The sequence below is a fragment of the Bos taurus genome, chromosome 22, assembly GCF_002263795.3.
Source record: "Bos taurus isolate L1 Dominette 01449 registration number 42190680 breed Hereford chromosome 22, ARS-UCD2.0, whole genome shotgun sequence".
Classification (NCBI taxonomy): domain Eukaryota; kingdom Metazoa; phylum Chordata; class Mammalia; order Artiodactyla; family Bovidae; genus Bos; species Bos taurus.
In genome coordinates, this window is record NC_037349.1 from 7,141,863 (window position 1) to 7,156,297 (window position 14,435).

The 14,435-nt window shown below is 38.3% G+C and overlaps 1 protein-coding gene across 3 annotated transcripts in view; it reads left to right on the forward strand.

The window, feature by feature from the left end:
- CNOT10 (CCR4-NOT transcription complex subunit 10) overlaps positions 1 to 14,435 on the forward strand; it is a 58,355-nt gene that overhangs the window by 28,435 nt on the left and 15,485 nt on the right. For 2 of the 3 annotated variants that reach the window (NM_001083755.1, XM_015459454.2), the window contains exons 11-13: positions 3,093 to 3,214; positions 5,009 to 5,185; positions 6,616 to 6,696. In NM_001083755.1, the coding sequence (NP_001077224.1) occupies positions 3,093 to 3,214; positions 5,009 to 5,185; positions 6,616 to 6,696 (380 nt within the window). The remainder of the gene's footprint in view (positions 1 to 3,092; positions 3,215 to 5,008; positions 5,186 to 6,615; positions 6,697 to 14,435) is intronic. The other variant, XM_024982949.2, reaches the window with a different exon arrangement.

Below are 14,435 nucleotides of genomic sequence, written 5' to 3' on the forward strand. Positions count from 1 at the left end.
CCCCTCCCCTTGCTGACTCTCAGGGACTTTGTAAAGATAGTCTTCTGTTCCTTATCAGTTGGACAGAATTTAGTTTCGTGAAGTCATGTTTTCACTTTCTGGCTCTTGGTGAGAATGACCACATGTGTCAGCAGTCACGGTGAAAAGTTGAAGCCGTTCAGAAGGTCGTATCTGTTGCACCAGTGGTCTGCTAGCTGCCAGGGCAGGGGCCACGCCGTAAGCTGGCGTGAAAGTGCTGTATGCACCCGGAGATTAAACGGGGACTGCTGATAACACTGCGAGTGTGGAAAGAACCGTGTTACGCTGTGTCCTCCAGTGCCCGCACGTTTCCTTCTGATTCAGTAGGTGGTGTGGAGTTAGTGGATTACCAGGCTTTTTCTCTCTGACACGTGTCCATCCACAGGGGTTATGAGAAATAGACCAGTTTACACTAGCGTCCGTACCTAGATTATCGCCAAACAGCGGGTGACAAAAGCCTTTTGGATCTCAGGTCGGGGAGGGGTCAGTGGGAGGTGGGGGAAAGACAAGTAGTATCAGATTCACCAGCTGTCTGTACCACCCCGTCTCCTAGCCACCCCCGCCCTTGCTAGGCTCTAGGGGGTATGGCATCCAGAGGTTTTGCCTGGCATGTCTGCCATGGGGAACAGCACTTCCTGAAAAGCAGCTACAGGAACTAAAGGGATTAAAGAGGTGTGTCTGCCTGGCACTTGTCACACTTGATACAAACAGTTTGATTTGAGTTTGCTACTACTGGGGGTGAGTGTTGTCTTTGAAAGGCTTTAGTGGGTTATTTCATTGTACTTTTCCTTCGTATCAAGAGATAGCTTTCTTAATGGGTAATTCTTAAATTAACTGATAAACAATTCTAGGTATAATTTGTTGTTTTTTTTTTAAACAAAAGGGATCTCTAGAAATTGCTTATTCTCTTTAATGAGATGAATTTAATTAGTGTTGGAGGCTCTAGTGAGGTTTAATTGTTTTCTTTTAAAATGACTTATTTTTAGAAATGGTGCTTTTAGGATTGTCTGTCTTCTATGGATTTCATGAGTTTTTTTTTTTTTTTCTCTCCTGTTTTCTTCTAGAAAATTGTAGATTTGAAAAAAAAAAAAGAAAATTGTAAATTTGTAAATTTTTTAAAAAATAGCAAAAATGATTTGGTTGTGAAAACCTGGTAGATACCAGAACACTCACAATCCTGTGCTATTAACAGGAAATTTGCCATAAATAATTATCTATCTTTGCACTTCTCCTCCATCTAGAACCTGAGGTAAAATGAGCCCCAAAATACTCTTGAGTAACATGAGAGAGGAAAATCCCAACAGGAGAAATTATAAACTCCAAATAAAAATGTGCAACATTTCTTTTAATTTACTCAGGACAGAAGGAATGCTGGACAAAGCTTTACTTTCTGAAAATACACTTCTTTACAATAAGCAGTAACCTGGTGACACCAAGGAGGTGATTCATCCTCATGATCAGTGCACGCTGTTGCAGACCTCTTTTGGCAGATGCAGGGTTTTTGTTTACCTGAGCAATGTATAGTATATATAAGAAAATATTTACTAAATAAAAAATACAGACTCAATTAGAGTATTTAAGAGAAGACTACTTAAAAAAAATCACCACATGCCGTTTACTTTTCTGGATATGTGCCATTTATTTTTCTGAGTTCTGAAAATTACTTCTTGAGTGTGGTTACTGCCAAGCCACTCTAAAATTATGACTGTTTTAATCACATAATATTTTACATAAAGACCGTTCTGGCACACTCTCTGGCTGTTGGTGTCCTATTGACTCCGTGGTCTGTTTTGTGGATTTTTAGTCCCATCCAGATCTAGCCATCTGATCAGCTTCTACAGCCTTAAGGATCAGGGAAGAGAGTATGGACAAGCTGTTGAAAGTTTTTATCACCCCTGCGAGGAAAAGAGGTCAGAAGAGAAGGCCTTCTAATCGTGGTTCAGAACATCTACCCTGTCTTTATTTTTCACTAGTATTCCTTAGCTGCCACCTCAATAAAAAAAAATTAGTTCCAGTCACTCAGTCACTTTTATGGTATTTTTGATATGTCATGTAATTGTTTCTATAATGAAGATACATGTAAATCCTTGCTTTGTTAAAAAGTCACATGTATATGGAGGTAGAATCATGAGAAAGTTGTATTAGGGAGCAAGAAGTAACAGCACAGAAACAGTGCGTTGAGAGGTGGACTTTCTGTAGGGCAGAGTTTATCTCTGCGAGTTCATGTGAGTTGTCACCAGTCTGTCCCTGTATGTGAGAACCTGCAGGACTTTATAAAATGCAGGTAAATCAGAGACTTAGCATGAAGGGGAGGGGGGACGATAAAGGAAGTTGACACCACCAAGCTCCTGTGTTGAGATTATGTATCATAGTGAAATATCCTAAAATATCTCTATATGAGCTAGTAGCTTTTACTATTTTCAGTTTAATGTTTACAGGACTGTAGGATTTTAATTTCCTTGAAGGTAAGAATTGTGCCTACGATAAATTTTGACATATGTAGCTTGTTTGTGTATATATTTTTGATGCTGTAATTAATACTTGCAGTTAAGAAGGGAGAGATGTGTGTTTTAGTAAATGGACCTGCTTCCCTTCTCTCATTCACTGTGATTCTGTGGCTCTTACTTTCTTTAAGAAAGAAAACGCCCATAGTGCCCGTCATATCCAGCATGGTGCCTAGGGCACAGACTGGTCCAAATAAATCATTCTGAATAAACACTTGAGTCATTCTTTTTAAATAACATTCTTTTTTCATATTCTTCTCCATTATAGTTTTTTGTAGGATATTGAATATAGTTCTCTCTGCTGTACAGTCGCACCTTGTTCCTTGAGTCACTCTTGAATTGCTCTATGCCTCAGATTTATCTCAGAGCTTATGTAATAAAGTGCAGTGTATGCCACCGACTTTCAGCCTCATGTACTCTTCTCTTCATTGCCAAACATTTATCACCCCGAACTCCACACTGATGGATCTTAAGAAGGTTCTTAGAGTAATTGTGAAAGGTCCTGGGTTATTTTTCATACCTCATCTTACAATTCCATTAAATTAATTAGAAATGATTTGTGTTTTGTAGACTTCTGAACAAGAAACAAAAGGTCTTCCAAGTAAAAAAGGAATTGTACAGTCTATTGTTGGTCAAGGCTATCATCGTAAAATAGTTCTGGCATCACAGTCCATCCAGAATACTGTTTATAAGTAAGTATTTTGCCAAGAGAAAGTGTATATGTTTAATACTATTTCATAATAGTGTTATTTATTTAAAAATATGGTTGGAAATCACCTCATAGGAGGAGCCACTTTGTAACTAGATTTTATTGCTGCTTCAGCAAATAGACTGCTGTACACAGGTCAGCGGCGAATGTTATTTCATACATGATTTTGGTTTATTATATCCATGGGTGTTGAGGTTGTTGCCCTAAGAAACCCTGGTCTATTCAGTGCCATTATCCAGAATGTCCAGAAGAGGGCATCTTGTTGTTTCCTTGTTATATAGTTGATCATTGATGCTTTTCATTTAGTTATTATTTTCTCATAGTCCCAAAAGCTAATTCCTTAGTACTAGGAGAAAAAAGTACTATTATATATATATCAACAGAGGTAATATAAAGCTGTCTCATGTAGAACAGGTTTTCAACTGAACAACTTTTAAATATGACCAACTTTATCTCTTACAAAGATTCCAATTTGGAGTTGCTACTATTTCTAAAGTAGTAGGCTTTGTAAAAAAATTTCTGCTTTTCTCTTCTGTCCAAAGTAAAATTGTTCAGTGCGGTTTAAAAGTTTTCCCAAAGTTTCAAAAATGTATCTGGCACACAATAATTTGCTCTTTATTTCAACAGTAATATAGATTTCTTTCAAAGACAAGTTAAAGCATCACTTCCCTACCATTTTAAAATTGTTACACCTTTTCCCTTTTTTCTCCCTAATAAAGCTGATTCAGCTTGATATATAAAGCCAAGAGAAAATTATATAAAATCTCAACAAAGTTATAAGACTGGTAACATTACTTTTTCACAAGGTAACTGTAAGTAAGATATTTTTAAAAGCAAACGTCAACCAAAACAAAGCTCAGATGTGAAAATCTACTTTTTCCCTTCTTTTCCGTTCTGATTGTATCTGTCCTGGCCTTCACTACAGTTCTTATTGTCTGTAACTCCTTTATTAGATTAACACTGACATTGCAGGTATCCGTCAGGTTGTCCCTGAGGTCCCATTCCAGTAGAAACAGCGTCGTGTATAATGTATATACTTGGAATCTTTTACTTATACTTTACATCGTATATACAGACATACCTCCCTGTACTGCACTCGGCTATTTCTATGTTGCACTTGCAGATGTTGCTTTTTTTTTTTTTCTTACAAATTGAAGGTTTGTGACAGCCCTAAGTGGAGCAAGTATGTTGGTGCCATTTTTCCAGTAATAGCTCTTCACTGTGTAATCTCTGTGTCACATTTTGGTAATTCTTGGCACATTCTCAGACTTTTTCGTCATTATTTACACTTCCTCAGACTTTTTCGTCATTATTTGATATGGTGATCAGTGATCATTGATGGTACTTTTGCAAGAAGATTTTGACTCGCTAAAGGGTCGTGATAGTTAACATTTAACAATTAATATTTCTTAAGATATGTACATTGGCTATTTTTTTTAGACATCATGTTGTTGCAAACTTAATAGACCACAGCATAGTGTAGGCATTCCTTGTATATCCAGTGGGAAACCAAAAAATTTTTGTGTGACTTATTTTATTGTGATACTGTCTTTATTGTGGTGGTCTGGAACCGAACCCATGATGTCCCCAAGGTACTCCTCTATGATATTTAGGCCTTGGACTCTTTAGCATTCTCTCATAACTGCTTGTATTACCATTTCTGCCTGTCCGAGGGCAAAGCCTTTATTATTTAGTTACACTGGTTTTATTCCTGATAATAGGGAAGTCTTATTTATGGTTGTCGTTTTGTTAGCTGACTTGGGTTTGTTCTTTTCAGTGATGGACAGTCTTCAGCCATTCCTGTAGCCAGTATGGAGTTTGCAGCCATTTGTCTCCGAAATGCCTTGCTGCTGTTACCTGAAGACCAGCAAGATCCGAAGCAGGAAAATGGATCTAAAAACAGTAATCAGTTAGGCGGCAACGCGGAGAGCGGTGAGAGCAGTGATGCTTGCAGGTATCCCGACCGCTTCGACCTCCCTCGGCCAGGTCTGCGGGGCTTCGTTAGTCAGCTTTGTCCAGTAGATGAGTTCCTAAAATCTGCAGCCAGAATTTCCAAAGTTTTCTGTTTTGAGTGATAGGAAGTATGAATGTATAAGTATTTCTGGGAAATTCCCTGGCGGCCTAGTGGATTCCACGCTTTCACTGTAGAGGCCTGGGTTTAGTCCATGGTTGGGGAACTAAGATCCCACAAGCCACGCAGCATGGCCAAATGTATATACAAATATATATATTTTTTTCTTTCTCTACAAGAGAAAAAAAAGGTGAAGGCCAAGTGAGGAGAGAATCTTGAAAAAGAAAAGTAGAAAGTAAGCTTTTCACTGCCATGAGGAATCATTGCAAGAAATCCTGTTGCTGTCAGAGATGGCTTTTTTAAAAAAAAACCTTTACTAAAATAAATACTTAAATCCCTAAAACTTCTCTTTTCTTATTATTTTCTGCCTTTTCTCTTAACATACTAAAGTTAACCACTGACCTTCAGGATATTTCTGTATATTTCTGATTTTCTACATTAAAGGAAATATTATGCCAATCTATAGAAATTGGGGGTCTTCCCAGGTGACTCAGTGGTAAAGAATCAACACAGGCTCAATCCCTGGATTGGGAAGATCCTCTGGAGTAGGGAATGGCTACCCACTCCGGTATTCTTGCCTGGAAAATTCCATGGAGACAGAAGCATGGCGGGCTACAGTCCATGGGGTTGCAAAGAGTCAGACATGACTGACTGACTAAGCACCGAGTGCACAGAAATTGGGAGAATTCTATCTCCTAATAAAACAAACACTATTATATGTAAAGAGCTCTTTTTTACATATGGCACCTTTAAACTCGAGTCTTCCATCTCAGCATCTTTTCTAAGATGCTAAAAATATAATGTTTATTATAGAAAATTTGAAATAAAAATTTTGGAATTTTTTTCCCTCAATCAAGGGGTTATGCGTTACTGTAGTTGGTAAAAGACAACTAGAAGAATGAGAAATTTGTAAAAATACTGGAATGGTTTCCTTTGTATAGTAGAGATATTGTTTTCTGTTACAGATTTTTTAGAGCGGTAGGGAAAAGAAGCTAATACGTGGTATAGCTTTTTTTTTTTTTAATTTCTTGGCTGCACCGTGGAGCATGTGGGATCCCAGTTCCCCAACCAGGGATCGAACCTGTGTCCCCTGCATTGGAAACACAGAGTCTTAACCACTGGACCACTAGAAAAGTCCCTGTGCTACAGCTTTAACATGTTAGTGATACTGCATTACCAAGTATTTTTCAGTTTGATTCTTTTACACTTTTTTCATTAAAAAATTGCATGAGAGTGGGGATAGGGAGATGAAACTTTATCAATATATTTGATTATTTGTGCTCTTCATAATTAGGACTCTATCTTTATTTTAGCAGTAAAAGCCACGATGGAGACAAATGCATTCCAGCTCCACCTTCTTCCCCATTGAGAAAACAGGAGTTAGAAAACTTAAAGTGAGTATCTAAACAAAATTAGCATTGCATTGGTCCTTTATTTTGTTAATATTATGAATTGCATTGATTAAGTGTCAGATATTAAACCAACCTTTCAGTCTTGTGATTTAAGCCTACTAGGCAGGATGTATTTACTACCTTTTTAATAAACTGTTGGATTGAGTCTTTTTGTGAGGAGTGTTTGCTCCCATGCTCACAAGGAAAGGTGGTCCATGCCCTTCATTCCTGTAGATGTCTTGTTTAGGTGTTAGTTTCAGGGTTATGCTGAACATATGAATGGGTTGGAAAGTACTTCCTCTGTTTTCTGAAAGAGTTTATCTAATCTAGGTGTTGTTCCTTCCTCAGATGATTGATAGAATTCACCAGTAAAACCATCTGGGCTAGGGTCTTTGTGGGAAAGGTTGAATAGTGAATTGAAGTTCTTCGGTAGTTAAGTGCTATTCAGATTTTCTCTGTCTATCTCTATCAGTTTGGGTAAGTTATGTTATTGCCTATGTAGATTTACAAACCCCATTATATTTGCTTTGAACAGTCATGTATATGTTAAAAGAAACAGAGCAGTCTTTTATGTCTGACTACATGAGTACCATTTCCTGATGATTCTCATTTTTATAGAAAATCATTTCCCTTCAATCTGAAGATCTCCCATCAGTTTTTCCTAAGGTTTTATGTTGTTTTGTTTTCCTTTTTAAATCTAAAGTTGTCTTCATTTCCTCTTCATTCTTGGAGGATGTTTTCATTGCATAAAAGTGTTTTAGGTCTTGTTCTGTTTTCAGTCGGCTTTTCCGAGACGGCACCGCATCGTCTCTAGCCGCCGGTGTCTGACTTCAGCCGCTGTGTTACAGGTGCCATTTTCCTGTCCCCGTGGATTGTCTGTGTTTCGTTCAGCAGTTACACTATGATGGATCTAAGTGGGCTTTTCTTTGGTTTTAACCTCCCTTGGTGTTAGCTGACTTTCTTAAGTCTATAAATTTATCTTTCAACAAATTTGGGATGTTTTTGACCATTGTCTTTTCATGTTTTGGAAATAGGGTTAATGGTTCAGCATCTCTTAAGAATGATTTCAATAATAGGACTGCAAATTAAAATGGAAAGAAAGAGCCATCATTGCTTATGTTTTCACCTACTAAGTTGCAAAAAGTGACAAGAGTACAGTTGAGACGTTTCTGTATTGCCAGTAGCATTGTAAAGTTTTGGAAAGCATTTCATTTAATCACATTCTTTCCAACAAGCATTAGTGCTGATCTGTGCTAGCTGCAGGGGAATCAGAGGTAAAAGAAAAGGCACTGCTCTCAGTAGCAGATGGCAAACACTTAGGAGAAAACGGCATTACTTAGTAGGCTAGTTACCAGGTGGTGGGATTTGGGGCGTGTCCTTTCTTCTTGTGATAATTTGATCACCCTAATAAGTGGGGAATGACTTCACATTATAATTTTACATTTCTTTCAATCCAAGGTGCTCAATCTGATGCCAAAGTTTATTGATCACCTATATTACTTTTACTGTGAACCTCCTGTTGGTAGGATTTACTGTTTTATTAAGGAAATTGATCTTTATCATTTGTCTTATAACACTGTTTCTGATATTTAGTTATAAAACAGTTTCATGTATTAAGTATCATATTTATCAATGTTCTTTACTTTGTTCCCCCATTTTGTGCGGTGTTTAGAAAGGCCTTCTTGCCTCCAAGATTTAAAGAATAATTTAGCCACATTTTTCTAGCACTTTTTGTTACACTGTCACAACCACCAATCTAAATTTTTGTTTTATCTAGAATTTATTTTATATAAGCTTAATAATGTAAGGCTCTCTCCATGTTTCATGTAATTTCTCATAATATATTTGATTAGTTTCATTTACCTTTCCAAATAAAGCTTTGGACAGAGCTATAAAATGCTAAGATTTGTGTCTAAATAGTTTACAGTTACATTTTTATAAAATAATGTATATATGTGTCTGCATGATAAAAGTCTGGAGGGATCTGTGTCAGAACCTTCATAGTGGTGGGATAACTGATGATTTTTATTTTGTTACTGGAATATCTGTTTCTTCCAACTTTTAAAACATGAAGTTACTCCATTAATCTTAATGAATCTCTTTGGAGGAAAGACTGGCCATGTGCCCTTTTCTGGTCGTGTATCATCAGATCAGTGTGTTGATGGCATGGCATCGTTGTCAGCGAGCTCAGGGCTCCAGGCACCCTGTTCAACACAGCAACAGCTTTTTTTTTTGTCTGCGCCGGGGCTTTGTCGCTGCCCGTGGGCCTTCCCTGGTTGCAGCGAGCAGAGACTACAGGCTAGTTGTGGCGTCTGGGCTTCTCTTGTGGAGCACAGGCTCAGTAGTTGTGGCGGACAGACTTAGTCACCCAGACCAGGGGTCGAACCCACGTTCCCTGCCTTAGCAGGCGGATTCGTAATCACTGAACCACCAAGGAAGTCCAGACAACAGCTTTTTATCTCTTTATTCTGTCAAATTCCCACTTTGCAGTAATATAACCTCTCTTTCCTGGGTTATATATATGTGTAAATTCCCACTGTATCTTATTTTTGGGAAGAAAGCATTAATCTTCTGATTATATGAGGAAAATCTAAACTCTCAAATTTAGTTAGAAATAAGTTGGTCATTTAAGGTTTTAAAAGCAGCGTTTTTGTTTTTAACTTAAAGATAATTAAATTTTTTTCCCCAAGGTTTTATTTAAATTTTCTTGAATTCTTATTTCCTATATGAGTCAGAAGATAGCAAGAAAATAAAAAATACTATGACAAATAACTGGCGAAACAATGACAAAATATACAAAAGAATATAGCTATGGAGTGAAATAAAATGAAATAAAAAAAAAATCAAATTCCAACCATATAGCTAAAATAAACTCACTATGTTGGATTTTTGTCCTGAGTGGAAATGTGAAAAAACAAAGCAAATTAAGTAAAGCTAATCTAGGTTTGGTATAAAGTGAGCTGATGTAAAGGGATGGATTGTAAATTTCAGCCAAGGCTGCATTTGGGAAAACGCTTTAAATTTGCCCCAGAAATGCACAGTTTCCCCCAGGACGCCTACTGTTTGCTACAGACGTCTCTGTCTGTGGGGCCACCACACTTCACGTGCACCTCAGGGCTCCTCTGTCGTTAGTAGGTTACTCTGTAGGGTGAAGAGTCCAAGTACCGTAGAGGCCCTGCAGTGTAAAGTGAATCTTAGCCAGTCTCGGGCTGCTTTCCCTCCTGTTGGGCGGCAGCTGACCAGCTTCCTCTGTGTCCTTCCAGTGAGATTTCTCATTACCATCCCAGCATATATATATATGGATTTTTACACTACAGCCATAGCCTTCCACACTGCTCTGTACCTTACTTTTCACATTACAATGTGTCTGTAGAGATAGTTTGTATCAGTATAGAGCTCGGTTTCATTCTTTCTAATGGGTGCATTAGACTTCCCTGGTGGCTCAGACAGTAAAGCGTCTGCCTACAATGCGGGAGACCTGGGTTCAATCCCTGGGTCAGGAAGATCCTCTGGAGAAGGATATGGCAACCTACTCCAGTACTTTTGCCTAGAAAACCCCATGGGTGGAGGAGCCTGGTAGGCTACAGTCCTTGGGGTTGCAAAGAGTCGGACACGACTGAGCGACTTTACTTTCACTTTCACTAATGGGTGCATGCTGCTGCTGCTAAGTCGCTTCAGTCGTGTCTGACTCTGTGCGACCCCATAGACGGCGGCCCACCAGGCTCCTCCGTCCCTGGGATTTCCAGGCAAGAACACTGGAGTGGATTGCCATTTCCTTCACTAATGCATGAAAGGGAAAAGTGAAAGTGAAGTCGCTCAGTCGTGTCCGACTCTTCTCGACCCCATGGTCTGCAGCCTACCAGGCTCCTCCGTCCATGGGATTTTCCAGGCAAGAGTCCTGGAGTGGGGTGCCATTGCCTTCTCCAGTGGGTGCATACAATTGCATTATATGGATATGACTATTTAATGTTGATTTATAGTTACAGTGTTGTCAGTTTTTGCTGTTATAAATAATGCTGCGGTGATTTATCATTGTACACATTTAAGGGGAATCCTTTATGATGAATATTTGCAGCAATATTTGAGTTGGATTTAATTTTTCAAGTTTATTTGAATGAGTGCTGATCTTAGGATTGCTTTATGTGTGCATGTAATTTAAGATGTTTCTGCTTCCACACTGGTTGAACAGCTACCGAGTTGTGTAATTTAAATTTACCTTCTGTAAGTGGCACTATAAAACAGAAGGGTATGTGCAGGGTGGCATTCATCCTCTCAGAGAGTGTTGTGCCTTTGACAACTGTTTGCTTTCCACACATTCTAGCAGGAGGATTGGTGGTTTTCAGAGAGAAAAAAAAAATTACTTCCCTATTTTTGTGGAAAGGGACAGAGGGTCTCCACAGGGAATTCCATCATCATAAAGTGAGGTAAGATGGGTTTGCTGATACATACTAACCTTTTTTTCTTATGGAGCAGATGGGAGAAGGGAAATGGAACAAGATGGAAGGAGCCTTAGGGTAGATTTCTAAAAAGAACCGCTGGGCAGGACAGTAGTAACCATAATGTGGAGACAAATGGTGTGGGGGAAGGAGTCATAAAAGATTTGTGTCGTAATTTTCAAAGCTATAAAAGCTCCCAGCATAGTTGGGTGTGTTAGAGGGCAGTTCTGTGGCAGGAGCCAGCTGTCTTCTGCAGAAAGGAGGAGCCTGAGCACATTGGTTCTCCTTTGAGATCCTAGAATTGTCAGAGATTTTATCTGTTTCTAACCTGAATTCATTTATACGATTGGAAACGTGTATGAGGAGTGCATAGTTTAGTTTTTATGGACTGTTATATTTGACCCCTCTATGCTCTAATACCCAAGACACCAATGCAAAACCTCACTTCCTCTTTTCCAGCATAACTAATACGCAGTAAATTATCATGACGGTTCTAATGACCACTTCTTACTGTATGGATTCAGACAGAGCTTCTTGACTAGTTTCCTTTTTTTTTTTTTTTTTGTACATGAATGAAGATGGTTCCCCAAAAAAATCATTCTAACCAAGTTACAGGTATGTTTTCAGAAGGCATAGGATACCGGAAGCAATTGTGAGATTCTGTATTAAAATCAAGGTAGCTTTCAGAAAAAAATATTCTCAAAATTAAAACAGAAATTTGTCCCCCAAGCAGGAAGAAGTCTCAGAAATTAATGGTTTAATCATGAGGCTCAGATGAATTTAGAGATACTGATACATTGGGTCAAGAAGGCATGCATATAATGACACTGTAAGAATATTCCTTTATTTCCTGAACCACCCAAAGCAAAGCCATTGGTTTCATGCGGTTAAGAAAACACGTGCGCAGACACGCATACTCACTCTCACTCCAGTCTTGAGTTAAATAAGTGCTCTGACTTACATTATTGAAATGAAAGGTGATTCTATTTCTCAGTTTTTGTCTGAGAGAAATGAAAATTTGTCCACGTAAGAATTTTAAAGCAGTTTTACTTTTGATAGACAAAAAGTAGAAATAACCTAGGCATGTATCAGTGGGAGATTGGCTTAACTAAATTGTTGGCTAGGAATTCCCTAGTTGTCCCGTTGTTAGGACTCCAAGCTCCCATTGCAAGAGGCCTGGTCGGGGAAACAGATCCCACATGCCAGTCACTCAGTGCAACCAAAAATTCTTTCTAACATAAATAGGGACTTCCCTGGTGGTTCAGTGGCTAAGACGCCACGCTTCCAACTCAAGGGGCCTGAGTTTGATTCCCTGGTCAGGGAACTAGGTCCTGTATGCTGAAACTAAAGATCCCACATGCCCCAGGTAAGATCGAGTGAAGCCAAATTAAATTTTTTTAATTTTAAGAAATAAAATAAATTACAGGCCACTCTGTATATTGGAATACTGCTCAGCTGTAAAAAGAACAAGCTGCTGCTGCACTAGTCAGCATGATGCAAATCTCAAAACATTTTGTTTCTTCTTTACTCAGTGTAAGGTACATACGTATGATTCTATTTATACCATTTGTACGACAGGCAGAAGCTGTCCTAACTTATGTTCATAGAAATGGGAACAGTGCTTGGGGAATTGACTGGAAGGAATCTTTCTGGGGTGAAAGAAATATTCTGTGTCTTAATTGGACTGGCGGTTTACATGTATATGTTCAAACTTACCAAACTGTACATTTAAGATGATGTATTTTAAGATGATATAAAAATCATACCTAACTTTAAATAGTTTTAAGAAATTTTGAAAATTTTCAAAATTCATATAACTCTAAGTATATTCTTTGGGGGAATACAATTAACCAGTAATGATTCATGAATGGTCAGTTTCTCTGACATATCACTCATAGGGTGACATGTGGAAAACTTGGTGTTTTAAGAGCAACAAAAAAACTCTCCTTGTATTTTACGTGTATTCCTTAGACGCTAAAGCCTCAGTATCTAAAATCACAATCACTCATCACTGGGCCCTGAGCACATGGGACGTGGCTGGTGAAAGGCACACACAGATGTATGATACACACCCATTTTAGGACATCTAAACCTGTAATATATGTTAGTAATGTTGTGTATTGATTATGTTGAAATGACATGTTAGATATATTGGGTTAATTTTAAAATATGGAAATAAATTCCACTGTTTTTTTTTTTAATGTGTCTACTGGAAAATAATGGCCCCGATTACATTCCTCTTGGACAGTGCTGCCTCTAAGGTTTTAGAACCATTTGAAGTGTTTGTATTTTTTGACACGTGGTTTTTACCAGTGTGTGATACTGTTCTATGCCAGTTTTCTCACATGGCACAAAATTTAGCCTAGTATCTCATCAGAAAATTTCGTCTTCAAAAGGCCTAACTCCCAAATGACTCTTACAGTGCAAAAACATGTACAGGGTTGATATTTTGGCCATATGCTTTGATTTAAATATTAATGTTGCCATGTGCATTTGGGAGATAATGATTTTCTTACACACTATACACACCTAATATAAGGGTTGACTTCTTACACTATACACACCTAATATAAGGGTTGACTTTTTTTTAAGTCAAAATTTATTGACCATCACTGATAATTGGCTTAGCAGTAACGAATCTGCCTGCAGGAGTTGAGGGTTCAATCCCTGGGTCAGGAAGATCCTCTGGAGAAGGAAATGGCAACCCACTCCACTATTCTTGCCTGGAGAATCCCATGGATGGGGGATCCTGGGAGGCTACAGTCCATGGGGTTGCAAAGAGTCAGACAGGACTTAGCAACAAAACAACAAAATAACTGATCACATATTTTTAAAAGAGCTGTACTGAGATACAATCCACATACCATACGATTCACCCGTGTAAAGTGTACCATCCCGGGACTGTTCGTTTATTCACAGCACTGTGCAGTCATCACCGCGGTCAGTTTCAGGACCCTGCACCCTTTGGCTGTAACCCCTTTCTCTTCAGTCTACTCCCCAGCCTTAATCAATCCACTTTTTGTCTCTCTAGATTACCTGTTTTGCACTTTCCTGTGAATGGGATTATGTAATATGTGGGTTTTATGACTAGCTTCTTTCACTTACAATGTTTTCAAGGTTCATTCAAGTTGTAGCCTATGTCAGTATTTCATTCATTTTTATTTCTGAATAATATTCCATTGTATGGATATACCACATTTAGTTTATTCAATTCATTTTGGATTGTTTGCATCTTTAGGCTACTAGGAATAATGCTGCTCTATACATTCATGTACAAGTCTTTGTGTAGACATGCTGTTTATTTTT